The sequence below is a fragment of the Cervus canadensis genome, chromosome 15 (genome assembly GCF_019320065.1).
Source record: "Cervus canadensis isolate Bull #8, Minnesota chromosome 15, ASM1932006v1, whole genome shotgun sequence".
Classification (NCBI taxonomy): Eukaryota; Metazoa; Chordata; class Mammalia; order Artiodactyla; family Cervidae; genus Cervus; species Cervus canadensis.
In genome coordinates, this window is record NC_057400.1 from 70,304,205 (window position 1) to 70,318,610 (window position 14,406).

Genomic DNA, 14,406 nt, shown 5'->3' on the forward strand with positions numbered 1-14,406 from the left:
TGACTCTTCTCTTGGCTCTGATGATTGACCCAAGGATGGATAACTTCCTCAAGCGAGAGTGACCCTCTCCATTGCCTGGAAATAATCAAGGAGGTTTCCTCTCTTGGACACTGTGAGTTGGGGTGTGGAGTCAGATGTTGGTGAGTCTTTGAGCTATGTATAAATAGAGGAAAACCAGACAAGTTTCTGAGGAAAGATCTTTCCAAGTAGGGAGAACAACAAGGACAAAGGCCCTGGGACAGAAACACATTTGGCATGGTAAAGTAGCAGGAAGACCAGGGTGCCTGGAGTGAAGTGGGTAAAGAGGAAAGTGGAAGGAAGAAAGGACAGAGGGTCAGGGGTAAACCAGGTATCGCTTGCAGACATGATAGTGATCTTGGATTTTGTTCAAAGTATGATGAGAAGCCATTAGAGGGTTTGGTTAGGGAGAGGTAATCTGAAGTATATTTGAAAAGTATCATGAGGTGGCTTGGTTGGAAAACAGATGATGGTACACAAAAATGGAAGTAGGGGGAGGAGTTACGAGCATCTTGCATAGGTCCAGGTGAGAGATTCAGGCGTTTTGGACCATGTTGTTGTGGAGGTGATGTGAAATGATCTATTTCAAGATTGAGCCAATGGGATTTATTCTTGGGTTGGATGTTGCACATGAGAGAAAGAGAAGAGTTATGGATGATTCCAAAGTTTCTGGCCTGAGCAACTGGGTGAAATGTAGCCTACTTACTGAGAAGAATAGGAGGTGGGGAGGGGAGAGCCTATATTCACTTTTGGACATGCTAAATTTGAGATACATATTATTCTTCCAAATGGGTGATTGGATGTAGGACTGTAATTTAGAACTGGAGATGTATAAATCTTATTTCCTCAATTCTGAGGTACACATTTTCCATGTATTAATATCTCTGAAATAAGGATGCATCCTGTTATCAATGGGCGTCAGACAAGTGGAAATTGTGATTCAGTTATGATATCTTCTGACACCTTTTAGTAAAATCAAGAAAATAATGACATCAAGGCATATTAGATTTGATGAAAGATGTCATACTTGGGAGTTATGAGCATATTGAAAGTCACAGGGTTAGATGACATTACGTAGGGAATAAGTGTTCATAAAGAAAAGAGATGAGGAATAAGCTTGGGTCATTCCAATATAGAAAGGTCAGGAAAATAAAGAGCCTGATGAAGAATTTCCAGTCATGTAGGAAGAAACATGGGTAAATGTGAAGAACAAATTTCAATAATGAAGATGTGAGCAACTATGAACTTGCTGCTGCTGCTAAGTCGCTTCACTCGTGTCTGACTCTGTGCGACCGCATAGACCGCAGCCCACCAGGCTCCCCCATCCCTGGGATTCTCCAGGCAAGAACACTGGAGTGGGTTGCCATTTCCTTCTCCAATGCATGAAAGTGAAAAGTGAAAGTGAAGTCACTTAGTCATGTCCAACTCTTAGTGACCCCATGGACTGCAGTCTACCAGGCTCCTCTGTCCATGGGATTTTCCAGGCGAGAGTACTGGAGTGGGTTGCCTTTGCCTTCTCCGATGAACTTACTGGGAGCTCACAAGTGGTGAGGATTGATGACTGATATGAGATTTGGCCAAGTGAAGTTCATTTGTAACCTCTCCAAGAATGTCCTGGTAAGTGGTGGGAACAAAGCCTGACTAGTGTGGTCAAGTTGAGAACGGGATGGAGAAATAAAGGTAGAAACTAGAGACCACTTGAAAAAAAAATTGCTATACAAAGAGAGAGAGAGAGAGAAATGAGGGACATGCAGAATTCAAAGGAGGGTCTTTAAAGCTAGGATCCAGGTATATTTATAAGTTGCTAGAACAGATACAGCAGAGAGGGAAGGATGGAGGGGAGGGGAGGCAAGGACTAATCCCTGAATGGAGTCACTGATAGCTGAGGATGTGGATCCAGAGCTCTAGCAGGGAGACTGTCTACCTATAAGACATGGGAAGCTTTATCCACATTAACAGAAGAAAGAAAGAAGCTACAGACAGAAATTATGATGGTAATTTTCATGGCGAGAAGTTTCACCAGTTAAGAGTGCTTCTGACAGAAGTAATACCTGGTTGTTAATTTTTTCCACCCTTAGTAAGTCTAGGGGTGAATGGGCTCAAGATTGGTGAGTGGTACATGTATGTCTTCTAGGGTCACCTACCATCCCTCCACTCTGCTACCCCCTCAGGCTGGCTTTTCATTCTTTTATTTTTGGCTGCGCTGGGTCTTCCTTGCTGTGTGTAGGCTTTCTCTAGTTGTGGCAAGCAAGGGCTGGTCTTCATTGTCGTGCATGAGCGTCTCATCCAGTGGCTTCTCTTGTTGTAGAGTACAGGCTCCAGGTGCATGGGCTTCATTACTTGTGGCATGTGGGCTCAGGAGCTGGGGCACATGGGCTTAGTTGCTCCAAGGCACGTGGAATCAATCCCAGATCAGGGATTGAACCCATGTGCCCTACATTGGCAGGCAGGTTCTTATTCCCCATGCCACCAGGGACGTCCTATCTGGCTTTTCATCCTCAGGCCTATTGTATTCTGGGTACCAGGAGCACCAGGCGAATGGAAAGAACTATTGAGTGGATACTTGGTAGTGTACCTCAGGAATTCAGCCACATTCCAAGTGAGTGGAGCAGAGTCATCCAGTGCAGAGGTTTCCCAGGGAAGTACAATGAGGGAGAGGGGTGCAAGTGGTTAATTATGGGCAAGTGATATTCTGGGCTGCAAAATCTAAATTGGCAAAAAAAAAAAAAGTGAGAATGTGACTCAGGACTCCTAAAGGGGTTGAAGATCATTGGTATAGTTACTAGAGGAAGTGAACTAGAAAGACAAGATGTGGTGATCGAAGAGTCAGACGCCCACAGTTGTGATCTTCATGATTTGGTGAATGGAAATGATCAGGGTGGTTAACGGCTCAGGTGGAGCAGGAAGGAAGGGTGGTCCTGAGGAACTGAGAGGTTAGGGCACTGGATGAGTGATTCTTGTTCTTCAGCGGACATGAGAGGTGATGAAAAGGAGTGTGGAGTATGGCAATCAGAAGCAGACGATAGTATAGTCTTATAGTAAGGGCTTCCCTCATAGCTCAGTTTGTAAAGAATCTGCCTGCAATGCAGGAGACCCTGGTTTGATTCTTGAGTGGGGAAGATCCCCTGGAGAAGGGATAGGCTACCCACTCCAGTATTCTGGCCTGAAGAATTCCACGGACTGTACAGTCCATGGGGTTGCAGAGAGTCAGACACAGCTGAGCAAATTTCACTTTCAAAGAAGTTTGGGTTTTTGTTTTGTTTTCTTAAGTGAAGCAGAAGGAAAAGCGGTTTAAAAGTGACAGGAACAACTTCATGCCCTAAGATGTACATATGTGCGAGAATAAAAAGTGACTGATTTTTTCCACAGGGGACAACAAATTTTTCATTAAAATAGTAACATGAGGAGAATATTAAAAAATCAGTTGAAGATGTTTTGGATGATAGTCTATAAGTTTCAAAGGGTTTAGGTGCGGGAAACAGATGAGAAGTAGGAACCTAAATAACATTAGGGATAAGCAAAGCTTTAAGTTTATTCAACTTATCTATTTGTTGCTATTGATGCTTGTGCTCTTGGTGTCATTGGCTAAGAAATCATTGCTAAATTCAATGTCATGAAGGTGAAGTTTTCTCCCATGTGTTTTTCTAAGAGTTTTATACTTTTAGTTCTTACTTTTAGATTTGATTAATTTTCAGTTAGTTTTTATATATGGTATATATAAGGCAAGGGTCCAATGTCATTCTTTTGCATGTGGATATCCAGTTTTCCCAGAATCGTTTATTGAAAAGGCTGTCCTTTCATTATTGAATAGTCTTGTCAGAAATCAATTGACCAGATATATGAATGTTTATTCTGGATTCTGTATTCTAATCCATTGATGTATATTTTCATCCTTTTGAAAGTATCAAAGTTTTGTTTACTATAATTTTGTAGTAGATTTTCCTATCAGAAGGTGTGAGTCCTCCACCTTTGTTCTTTTACAAGACTGTTTTGGCTTGCAGGCAGGTTTTTTTTTTTTTTCCATTAATTTTTATTAGTTGTAGGCTAATTACTTTACAATATTGTAGTGTTTTTTGCCATACATTGACATGACTCAGCCATGGATTTACATGTATTCCCCATCCCGATCCCCCCTCCCACCTCCCTCCCCACCCCATCCCTCTGGGTCTTCCCAGTGCACCAGTCCCAAGCACTTGTCTCATGCATCCAACCTGGGCTGGTGATCTGTTTCACCCTTGATAATATACATGTTTTGATGCTGTTCTCTCAAAACATCCCACCCTCGCCTTCTCCCACAGAGTCCAAAAGTCTGTTCTGTACATCTGTGTCTCTTTTTCTGTTTTGCATATTGTTATTGTTACCATCTTTTAAAATTCCATATATATGTGTTAGTATACTGTATTGATCTTTATCTTTCTGGCTTACTTCACTCCGTATAATGGGCTCCAGTTTTATCCATCTCATTAGAACTGATTCAAATGAATTCTTTTTAATGGCTGAGTAGTATTCCATTGTGTATATGTACCACAGCTTCCTTATCCATTTGTCTGCTGATGGGCATCTAGGTTGCTTCCATGTCCTGGCTATTATAAACAGTGCTGCGATGAACATTGGGGTGCACGTGTCTCTTTCAGATCTGGTTTCCTCGGTGTATATGCCCAGAAGTGGGATTGCTGGGTCATATGGCAGTTCTATTTCCAGTTTTTTAAGGAATCTCCACACTGTTTTCCATAGCGGCTGTACTAGTTTGCATTCCCACCAACAGGGTAAGAGGGTTCCCTTTTCTCCACACCCTCTCCAGCATTTATTGCTTGTAGACTTTTGGATAGCAACCATCCTGACTGGCGTGTAATGGTACCTCACTGTGATTTTGATTTGCATTTCTCTGATAATGAGTGATGTTGAGCATCTTTTCATGTGTTTGTTCGCCATCTGTATGTCTTCTTTGGAGAATTGTCTATTTAGTTCTTTGGCCCATTTTTTGATTGGGTCATTTATTTTTAAAAATATGGAACACTTCACGAATTTGCTTGTCATCCTTGCGCAGGGGCCATGCTAATCTTCTCTGTATCGTTCCATTTTGAGTGTATGTGCTGCTGAAGCGAGTACGCAGGCAGGTTTTCATAAGTGTTCATTATCAGGTTGAGTTCTCTTTCTAGCTTACTGAGTTTTTATAACGAGATGTTGGATTTTGTCAAAACCGTTTTTTTTTTTTTTTGCTGTTGAAATCATCTTATGGTGAATTACACTTAGATTTGGATGGTAAATCAATCTTTAATTCTTGGGATAAATTCCATTTAGTTAAGCTGTGCTATTATTTCTGTATGTTGGTGGAATCCATTTGCAAAAAGTTGTCTAAAATTTTTTGCATCTAGTAATATGCTTGCATGTTGGTCTTTTAAGTTTTCTTGTAATGCCTTTTTCTGGTTTTGTCATTAGGATAATGTTAGGCTTATATAATGAAAATGTTTACTACTCTTCAATTTTTTGGAAGAGCTTGTGTTACTTCTTTATTAAATATTTAGTAGAACCAGAATCCACCAATGAAATAATTTGGTCCTGGAGGTTTCTTTTTTGGAAGATTTTTTTAAATGTGAATTTTATTTAATAGGTATAGTCCTATTCGGGTTATCTATTTCTTTTTGAGTGAGTATAGTAGTGTACAACTTTCATGGAATTAACCCATTTCAAATAAATTGTCAAATTTGTATGTATACAATTGTTTCAGGTACAGGGAACCCCTTTTCAAAAAGTTCATTTTACTCCACATTGCTTTTATGAAAAAACCTTTATATTACTACCCATTTTTGCTAACCAAAAGAAATCCCAAAGAGAATTTTTGCTTTTATGAAAAAGAGGCAGAGTGAAAATAGCGTTTAGCATTTGTTTTGCTTGTGAGCTGCTACAGAGGTAGACGGCACCCCAAGCAGCAAATGGCACTATGGAGTTCCTTCCCTGGGAACTAAATTCAGCATCTTGGCATCAAAGCACTGTAACTTTGGATTGTGTCTGTGAGTACCTGAGCTTTGCGGTGTAGTCTCGGTAGCTGTAGCCCATCAGGCTTCTCTGTCCATGGGATTTTCCCCGCAAGAATACTGGAGTGGGTTGCCCTTTCCTCCTCCAGGGTATCTTCCCAATCCAGAAATTGAAACTGAGTTTCCTGCGTCTCCTGATGTACAGTAAAGGGACTGAGTTATATACATATATACACACTCTTTTTCACATTCTTTTCCATTATGGTTTATCACATGGCCTGTATCTTTTAATGATTTGGAGTTAATTACATTATGATTTGACTGTGTGGATCACAATAAACTGTGGAAGATTCTGAAAGAGATGGACATACCAGATCACCTGACCTGCCTCTTGAGAAATCTATATGCAGGTCAGGAAGCAACAGTTAGAACTGGACATGGAACAACAGACTGGTTCCAAACAGGAAAAGGAGTAGTCAAGGCTGTATATTGTCACCCGGCTTATTTCACTTATATGTAGCAGAGTACATCATGAGAAATGCTGGGCTGGATGAAGCACAAGCTGGAATCAAGATTGCCAGGAGAAATATCAATAACCTCAGATATGCAGATGACACCACCCTTATGGCAGAAACTGAAGAGGAGCTAAAAAACCTCTTGATGAAAGTGAAAGAGGAGAGTGAAAAAATTGGCCCAAAGCTCAACATTCAGAAAACTAAGATCATGGCATCTGGTCCCATCACCTCATGGGAAATAGATGGGGAAACAGTGGAAACAGTGTCAGACTATTTTTTTGGGCTCCAAAATCACTGCAGATGGTGATTGCAGCCATGAAATTAAAAGACGCTTACTCCTTGGAAGGAAAGTTATGACCAACCTAGATAGCATATTAAAAAGCAGAGACATTACTTTGCCAACAAAGGTCCGTCTAGTAAGGCTATGGTTTTTCCAGTGGTCATGTATGGATGTGAGAGTTGGACTGTGAAGAAAGCTGAGCACCGAAGAATTGATGCTTTTGAACTGTGGTGTTGGAGAAGACTCTTGAGAGTCCCTTGGACTGCAAAGAGATCCAAGCAGTCCATCCTAAAGGAGATCAGTCCTGGGTGTTCATTGGAAGGACTGATGCTGAAGCTGAAACTCCAATACTTTGGCCACCTCATGCGAAGAGTTGACTCATTGGAAAAGACCCTGATGCTGGGAGGGATTGGGGGCAGGAGGAGAAGGGGGCGACAGGGGATGAGATGGCTGGATGGCATCACCGACTCGATGGACATGAGTTTGAGTAAACTCCGGGAGCTGGTGATGGACAGGGAGGCCTGGTATGCTGCGATTCATGGGGTCGCAGAGTCAGACACGACTGAGCGACTGAACTGACTGACTGACATTACGATCGGAGAACATACTTTACATAAATTTGTTTTGCACTTCTTAAGAATTAGTTTTTCGGCTACTGGTTGTGGAACTAAAAGCTCAGGCTTCCTTTTCCGATTCCGCTGTCACCAGCTACTCCACGTATTCTGCCCAGGGTTTCAGCAGCATTCAGTCGACAAGCAGGAAGAGGCTCTTGCAGACCCCAATCAGTCTCATTTTCAGCCTCAGCGCCAGTCCAGGCCGCACGTTCCTGTCCTAGTCTGGCGTCGTAGACGTCCACCACATTGGATGACTTTCTGACAGCGCAGTGCGAAGTCCGGGTTAAGAGCGCGTGCGTGTGTGCGTGCATATGGCGGAAATCCCGCCTCTCGGCGTCTAGGGTTGGCCCTGACCGCAGAGGGTGCGCTTAAGGAAGAGACCAGCAGGATACAAGGAAACTGGAGAATCGGGAGGAGGGGCGAGGAGGTTCCTATTTCCCAATGGCTGGGCCCGCGGAGACGCCTCAATGCAATTGGCTGAGCGTCGTGGGCCTTAGCCGTCGACCCGCCCCTCCGGCCGCAAGAGACGCCGGGATTGCAAGCACCGGCGGAGCCAGTGGCGGCTGGGCTGTGTTAGCACGCGCGGGAGCTAGGCGGCTGCGGGGCTGTGCCGTACGGTCTTCGTGTTCCGGGTGGCGGGGGTGCGGCGAGGGCGGCCGGCCGCTGGTGCGGTGCGGGCCGGGGTCGGGCCAAGCCGGGCCACGGCGGGCGTTGGCACAGCCGCTGGGCCCGGGCCTGCGCTGACCGCCTTCGGCGCGCGTCTCAGGCTGTCTTTTCATTTCCAAGTGATTGTTGTTTTGGATTTTTCTGCAGACGTGAATTTTGATTAATTTATTTCACGCATCAGTTGCTGGTCCGAGGTAAAGCGGATAATGCATGCTGGTGTCATTTGTCCTGGAGACATGGGGTTCCTGCAGTTTGTGTGTTAACCTTTTAGATTTAAGGGAAGGAAATGACATTGTGATTTGGTCTCAGTGACCGTCCATTCTCAAGGTCTTGCCCGTGTATAGACGCGGGCGAACCCCGTCTGTGAGTCTCTTACCTGGACTCGAAGTAGGCTTTTTCCTCCCTCCCTCCCTCTTTCTCCCTCCTCCTCTCACTCCCCTCTCCCCAGCGCTCCTCCTCTCCCTTTCTTTCTTTTTGCTGCATTAAACCTTGTGGGAGGGACTTTGTAGAATTCTGAGGAGGTTTAGGTCTTCAATATTTCTGTTTTACTTGCAGGTTTTAAAAAAAATTTTTAGTGGTGTATCATTGATTTATGGTGGTGTTTGTGTTAGTTTCAGGTGTACACAAAGTGAATCAGGCATATACATATGTGCAATCTTTTTTTAGATTCTTTTCCCATACAGGCCATTACAGTGTTGAGTAGAGTTCCCTGTGCTCTAGAGTAGGTCCTTGTTAATTGTCTATTTTATATGTACTACTCAATCCCAATCTCCTAATTTATCACCCCTGCCCCCTCATAAGTTTATTTTCTACACCTGTAACTCTATTTTGGTTCTGTAGATAAGTTCATTTGTAGCTTTATTTAAGATTACACATATAAGCAATATATGATATTTGTCTTCCTCTGACTTCACTCAGCATCGGAATCTCTAGGTCCATCTATGTTGCTGGAAATGGCATTGTTTTGTTCTTTTTTATGGCTGAGTAATATTCCTTGCTTGCAGGTTTCGCGACTGGGAGGAACTCGGGAAAGATGCCTTCTGAGTCTTTTTGTTTGGCTGCTCAGGCTCGACTTGACTCCAAATGGTTGAAAACAGACATACAGGTGGGGTTTTGACAACCTCTTTTCTCTTGTGTTCCTACCTACATAGTTACATTTCTGGTTAACCCTTTCTGAAGGTTATATAAGGGCATGCTGCCTTATTAGAGAAGCAGGTTTATTTTCTATAACTCAAAATGTACTTTTTATTGTTCTTTTCATAGAGTGTGTGTAGCTACATTTTAATTACAGTTATTTATAAATGCACGAAACTTGAGATAAAGTTATACAAAAATTTTTTCTTTTTTTTTTAAGAGGTCTGTATCATTCTTAGCCATACCTTGGTGACAGATTAGTGATACTTTTTGAGATGTTCAGTTAATTATGTGGTAGAGAAGTGACACACAGAAACTCAACTCATTTTTATGGGATTCTGTGTTTGTGTTTCTGGAGAGATGAGTTCAGTTGAGCTGTTTGTTTTTATTTGTCACTATTCTTAAGAGGAGTGCTTAGATTTTTGTATCAAATGCATGTGAAACAAAATGTTCACCATACTTTTTCTAATATTATTTTTTAAGATAATTGCAAACTTACTGAGAAATTATCAATAAGCAGTAACAGGAATGTTTCTGTAGTCTGTTTTTTTATCCCATTACTTTTGTTTGCAAATGGAAAAACTGCTTTTGTAACTTGCGATTGCCCTCAGAAATTGCTGAAATAATTTTGCAGTGTATTTGTGTTCTTTCTCTCTTCCCTGATGTTAACTATTTTAAGTATTTCTCAAGTAATCTTAACCTTGTTTAAATGCAGTCTTATGAACTGTATGATGCAAGTCATGTATTCTGTAAGCAGTTGATCTTAGACACTTGAAGTGAAGCATTATTACCCCTCTTAAGTTTTTTTTTTTAATATTTATTTATTTATTTGACTGCCCTGGGTCTTAGTTATGGTATTTGGGACTTTTAATTGTGGCATGTTAACTCTTTAGTTCCAACATGTGGGATCTAGTTCTCTTACCAGGGATCAGACCAGGGCCCCCTGCATTGGGAGTGCAGAGTCTCAGACACCGGAACCCCAAGGAAGTCCCTAAATTTTTTTTAAGTGTTGAATATTAGTTGGTCGCAGACCTAATGTTAAGAACTGTGTTGTGGATGATGGAACTGTTATTAATGGCATACTGTTAGATAAGAAAATCAAGAAGAATTGGGTTAAGAATTGGCGTAGTAGTAACTTTTTTTCCCCAGCAGGGTTGGGGGAGGTGAGAGATGAATAATTTTTTATTTATGACATCCAGACAAACTGACTTGAAGAATTGTCTTTATATAAAACTTAATTGAAGTAAAGAACTTTACCTCATGAAGTTTCTTTTTTGTTAGCAATCATAATCGAATAACTGCTTAATACGAATTTTAGCATCTTGATCTAAAATGAGTTTAGAGACCTGCCGACGGCCTGCGGATCTGCCATCCTTTTGAGTGCGCCATGTCTGGTTCATCCAGAGTCGAGGCTATGAAAAGAGTAGTTCAACAGCTCCAGCTGGAGGCCGGGCTCAATCAGGTGAAGGTTTCCCAGGCAGCTGCAGATTTGAAACAGTTCTGTCTGCAGAATGCTCAGCATGACCCTCTGCTGACTGGAGTATCTTCAAGTACAAATCCCTTCAGGCCCCAGAAAGTCTGTTCTTTTTTGTAGTAAGACGAATCTTGGCAAGGTTTTCCAAACCACTTTTCATAAACCAGTGAATATTCAAAGGAAAGCCAGATTTGAAGCCTGTACAAAAGCCTCTCTGTAACGTGCTATACTATACAAACTTCTACTTTTGTCAGTCCTTAATGTCTGCCTCTGAATTTTCTGTTTCACAAGGGTAATTATTTTATATACACTGATGGCAGCATACAATAAAATACTTAGTATAAAAAAATGAGTTTAATGTTGAGTTGAGTGCCAGTGATGAGTCAGGCAAATATACATGTTAAAGGAAATACCACTTATTCCTTCAAGTGCTTACCATCTTACCTTTGATTTATTTAGTGTAATATAAAGTCTTTGGTGCTTCTTAGACGTTTGAGTACTATACAAAAGTCTTCCAAACTCCTAGGAATAAGTGATAAGAGTTAGGTTTTGGATTGTGCATCAGAGGCGAAATGTGGTATGGTTATTGAAGCTGTGAGAAAAATGTGAAAATAGTATGGAAAAAGTGATTGCTGATCTTGGTTTTATACAATTTTTCCAGTGTTGCTTATTAAGTGTGAGGAATGAATGTTGTTTTACCCTAAGGAATTTGAAAAGACCCTGATGCTGGGAAAGATTGAAGGCGGCAGGAGAAGGCGACGACAGAGGATGAGATGGTTGGATGGCATCATTGACTCAATGGACATGGGTTTGGGTAAACTCCGGCAGTTGGTGATGGACAGGGAGGCCTGGCGTGCTGTGGTTCGTGGGGTCGCAGAGTCGGGCACGACTGAGCGACCGGACTGAACTGAACTGAACTGAAGGAATAACTTAGACGTAGTTTACTCTTTGGAATCCTTCCTGAAGACACATGCTGTGGATGCAGGCCTTACGCTGACAGGTTTTACCCTTGTCTAGTTGGGGGTGTCTCTTCCACCTGGAGTGAGAAGTGTCCCACTCCTTAGGTAGGGCTTTTGTATCAGGAACAGGATTGATACCAGGTTAATGAATAGTATGTGGGGTAGAAACATGTTTTTTAGTCATAAGCTTTAGCAAATGTATTTTCTGTGGCTATTTCTATTTGAAATGCCCTTGAGGTTTTTAGTGATTTTTGAAAGGAAAAGTTTTTGGAGACTGAAAAGTTTTAATATGTACATATTATTGAGGATGAAAAGTTTTAATATGTACATATTATTGAGGATATAGACACTAATCCTAGACTTTCTCCATCAGAGATATTTAGATGCCTCAAGCCTGGGCCCTTGCAACCAGTGGAGTGCCCGTTACATGGCAGGCATGTATCTGGTTTTTACACATATGATGCTTCTTGTTTCTTCAATTCTCTTTCCTGGTTGTTGTGTGGAGTTCCATTGTCATAGTTTCCTCCACAATTCTCTTGAGGAAGCAACAAAAAAGAGAGCTCAGAAGTGTTTGTTACATTTGTTACATAATCACTGCCATTACCATTTGTATATTTACAGTAAAATCCTGTCTGTTGTGATTGGTAGTTTTTTTGGTGAACCAAAAAGTCAATTAAGGGAAAGAACTGTAAAAATAGTACATAATCCCTTAAAAACATTTTATTTTTGAAAGATATATGCATACTTATTTTCTAGTCTTGATGTAAGGTTAAAGGTGTGTCTTGGAGCATGGGGTCAGGAATGGCATTATCCTGCTCTTTTTTGCATAAGCTGTACTCCGTGATTCTCCTCCAGTTTCTGTTTTTGGTTCTTTGAAGTGAAACATGAAATTAGATATGTGTGAAGCAATTTTTAAAACTTTTCATTTTGAAAGATTAATAGACTCACAGGAAGTTGCAAATGAAGTAGAGGGACTGTATGCTGTCATCCCAGACCCCCTCAGTGTTACAGTCTTAGGTAACTTTAGTACAGTGCTAAAACCAGGACACTGACATTGGTGTAATGTGTGCCTAGTTCTGTGCCGTTTTATCATATGTGTCTATTTATGTAACCATCCAAATTGAGATCCAGAAGTGCTCCATCTCGCTCCTGCTGTCCCTCTGTGTGCACCCTTCCTCTGCCGTCTCTGACCCCTGGCAAGCACCACTGTGTTCTCCATCTCCATAATTTTGACATTTTGAGAATGTGATGTGGTATGTGACCTTGTGAAATTAGCTTTTTTCATTCGGTATAATGCTTTTGAGGCCCATCAAAGTTGTTAGGTATATCAGTAATTCAACTCAGATTAAAAATTTCTTTTCTTCTAATCATCAATTTAAAGTGATTCAGCATAATAGTTAGCGTTTAAAATGAAACTCATCACTTTATGCTTGGAAGTACCAGTAGATTAAAAAAATGTAAACATGAACATCTTGGTAAATTCTAATCTTAGGTACCTTTTTCAGTTGACAAATAACATGTAGAAATAAAAGAATGTTGTAGGGGCTTCCCTGGTGCTCTAGTGGTTAAGACTGTGCTTCCAATGCAGAGGTCATGGGTTCAATCCCTGGTTGGGGAACTAAGGTCCCACATGCCAGATGGCTTGGCCAAATTAAAAAAAGAATGTTGTAAATACGAGCTATTTGCTTGATTGAAAGGTAACTTACTAGATTTTCATAATGACTTTTTGTATTTACTTTCATTTCTGTAGAATTGGTAGCATTGCTCATTTTTTTTATTCTTGAGTTTGGTTATTTGTATCTTTTCTGTATTTTGGATGTATTTTGTCAGATTTATATATTAGTCTTTTTTTAAAGAACTAACTTGTAGCTTTGGGTCTTGGAAAAGACTAATAATAATTATAAAGGAAAAAAATGAGTTTATTATCAGACTTGGGGACAACAAGGCCTTAAGTAGAAGAAAACTGAGTAACATATTTAAGGCACCTAAGAAAAGAAAATGTGAGCCAAGGATTTTATGGTCCAGCAAAACTATTTTTCAGGTAAAAAAGGACACAAACTTATCAATGAGCAGGAGCTCAGAAGATATTGTTTCCATGAGTCCTTCCTGAGGAAGTGAATAGAGACTAAAGATGAGATGTTTAGATGAGTGAATGACTATAGATTAACATGAAGCCTGGTGGTTGGTGTCAGACCTATAGTTATGGATAGAACCCAGAGTAAATGAGTTTTATAGAGGAGGGAACATGGCATGTAACAGTTGTATGCTTAGACATAGTGGATTAGACTAGAACTCTTCTGCAGTGTCTAATCTAGTTAATCCTGTGCATTGAAGTTTTTACTTTAGATCCTCTATTTTTCATCTCTAGAGGTTCCATTCCAGTCCTGATTTCTGTCTTCCATTTTACTTGTCATCATGTTCATATTTTCCTCTGTCAGTATATGAAACATCTCTATAGTGGAGCTTTTAACATTCTTGTCTGCTAATTCCATCACCCCTATTGTTTCTTTGTTTATTTCGAGTGATTGATTTAATCATTTCTGTTGATTTATTGCTCTGGTTATGGGGTATGTTTGCATGCTTGTTAATTTTTTTTATTGAATGTAATACTTTGTAAATAAATATGTTATTCTGTGCTAGATTTTGTTTTATTCTCTTGAAGAGCTGTAGTTTTGTCTAATATGCTTGTAAATTACTTGGAATCAATTTGGTTTTTTCAAAGATTGAGCCTAAGGTTGGTTTGGGCTGATCTAGCACAGCCTTTAATCTTG

General features: G+C 40.8%; 2 protein-coding genes and 1 non-coding gene across 6 annotated transcripts in view; 2 read left to right on the plus strand and 1 right to left on the minus strand.

Moving 5' to 3' along the window:
- Positions 1 to 5,020: 5,020 nt before the first annotated feature.
- Positions 5,021 to 5,127, minus strand: LOC122454045. Its single transcript, XR_006273267.1, has one exon. It is a non-coding gene; the product is annotated as a U6 spliceosomal RNA (small nuclear RNA).
- A 2,818-nt stretch (positions 5,128 to 7,945) lies between these two features.
- Positions 7,946 to 14,406, plus strand: part of HERC2 (HECT and RLD domain containing E3 ubiquitin protein ligase 2) — a 240,063-nt gene continuing 233,602 nt past the window's right edge. For 2 of the 4 annotated variants that reach the window (XM_043488207.1, XM_043488206.1), the window contains exons 1-2: positions 7,982 to 8,262; positions 9,073 to 9,173. In XM_043488207.1, coding sequence (XP_043344142.1) covers positions 9,102 to 9,173 — 72 coding nt within the window. In that variant the 5' untranslated portion in view covers positions 7,982 to 8,262; positions 9,073 to 9,101. Of the gene's footprint in view, positions 8,263 to 9,072; positions 9,174 to 14,406 lie in introns of all 4 variants that reach the window. The other 2 variants (XM_043488204.1, XM_043488205.1) reach the window with 2 other exon arrangements.
- Positions 10,436 to 11,083, plus strand: LOC122453895 (guanine nucleotide-binding protein G(I)/G(S)/G(O) subunit gamma-5-like). Its single transcript, XM_043488210.1, has one exon. The coding sequence runs from the start codon at positions 10,590 to 10,592 to the stop codon at positions 10,794 to 10,796; it is 207 nt and encodes a 68-aa protein (XP_043344145.1). The 5' UTR covers positions 10,436 to 10,589; the 3' UTR covers positions 10,797 to 11,083.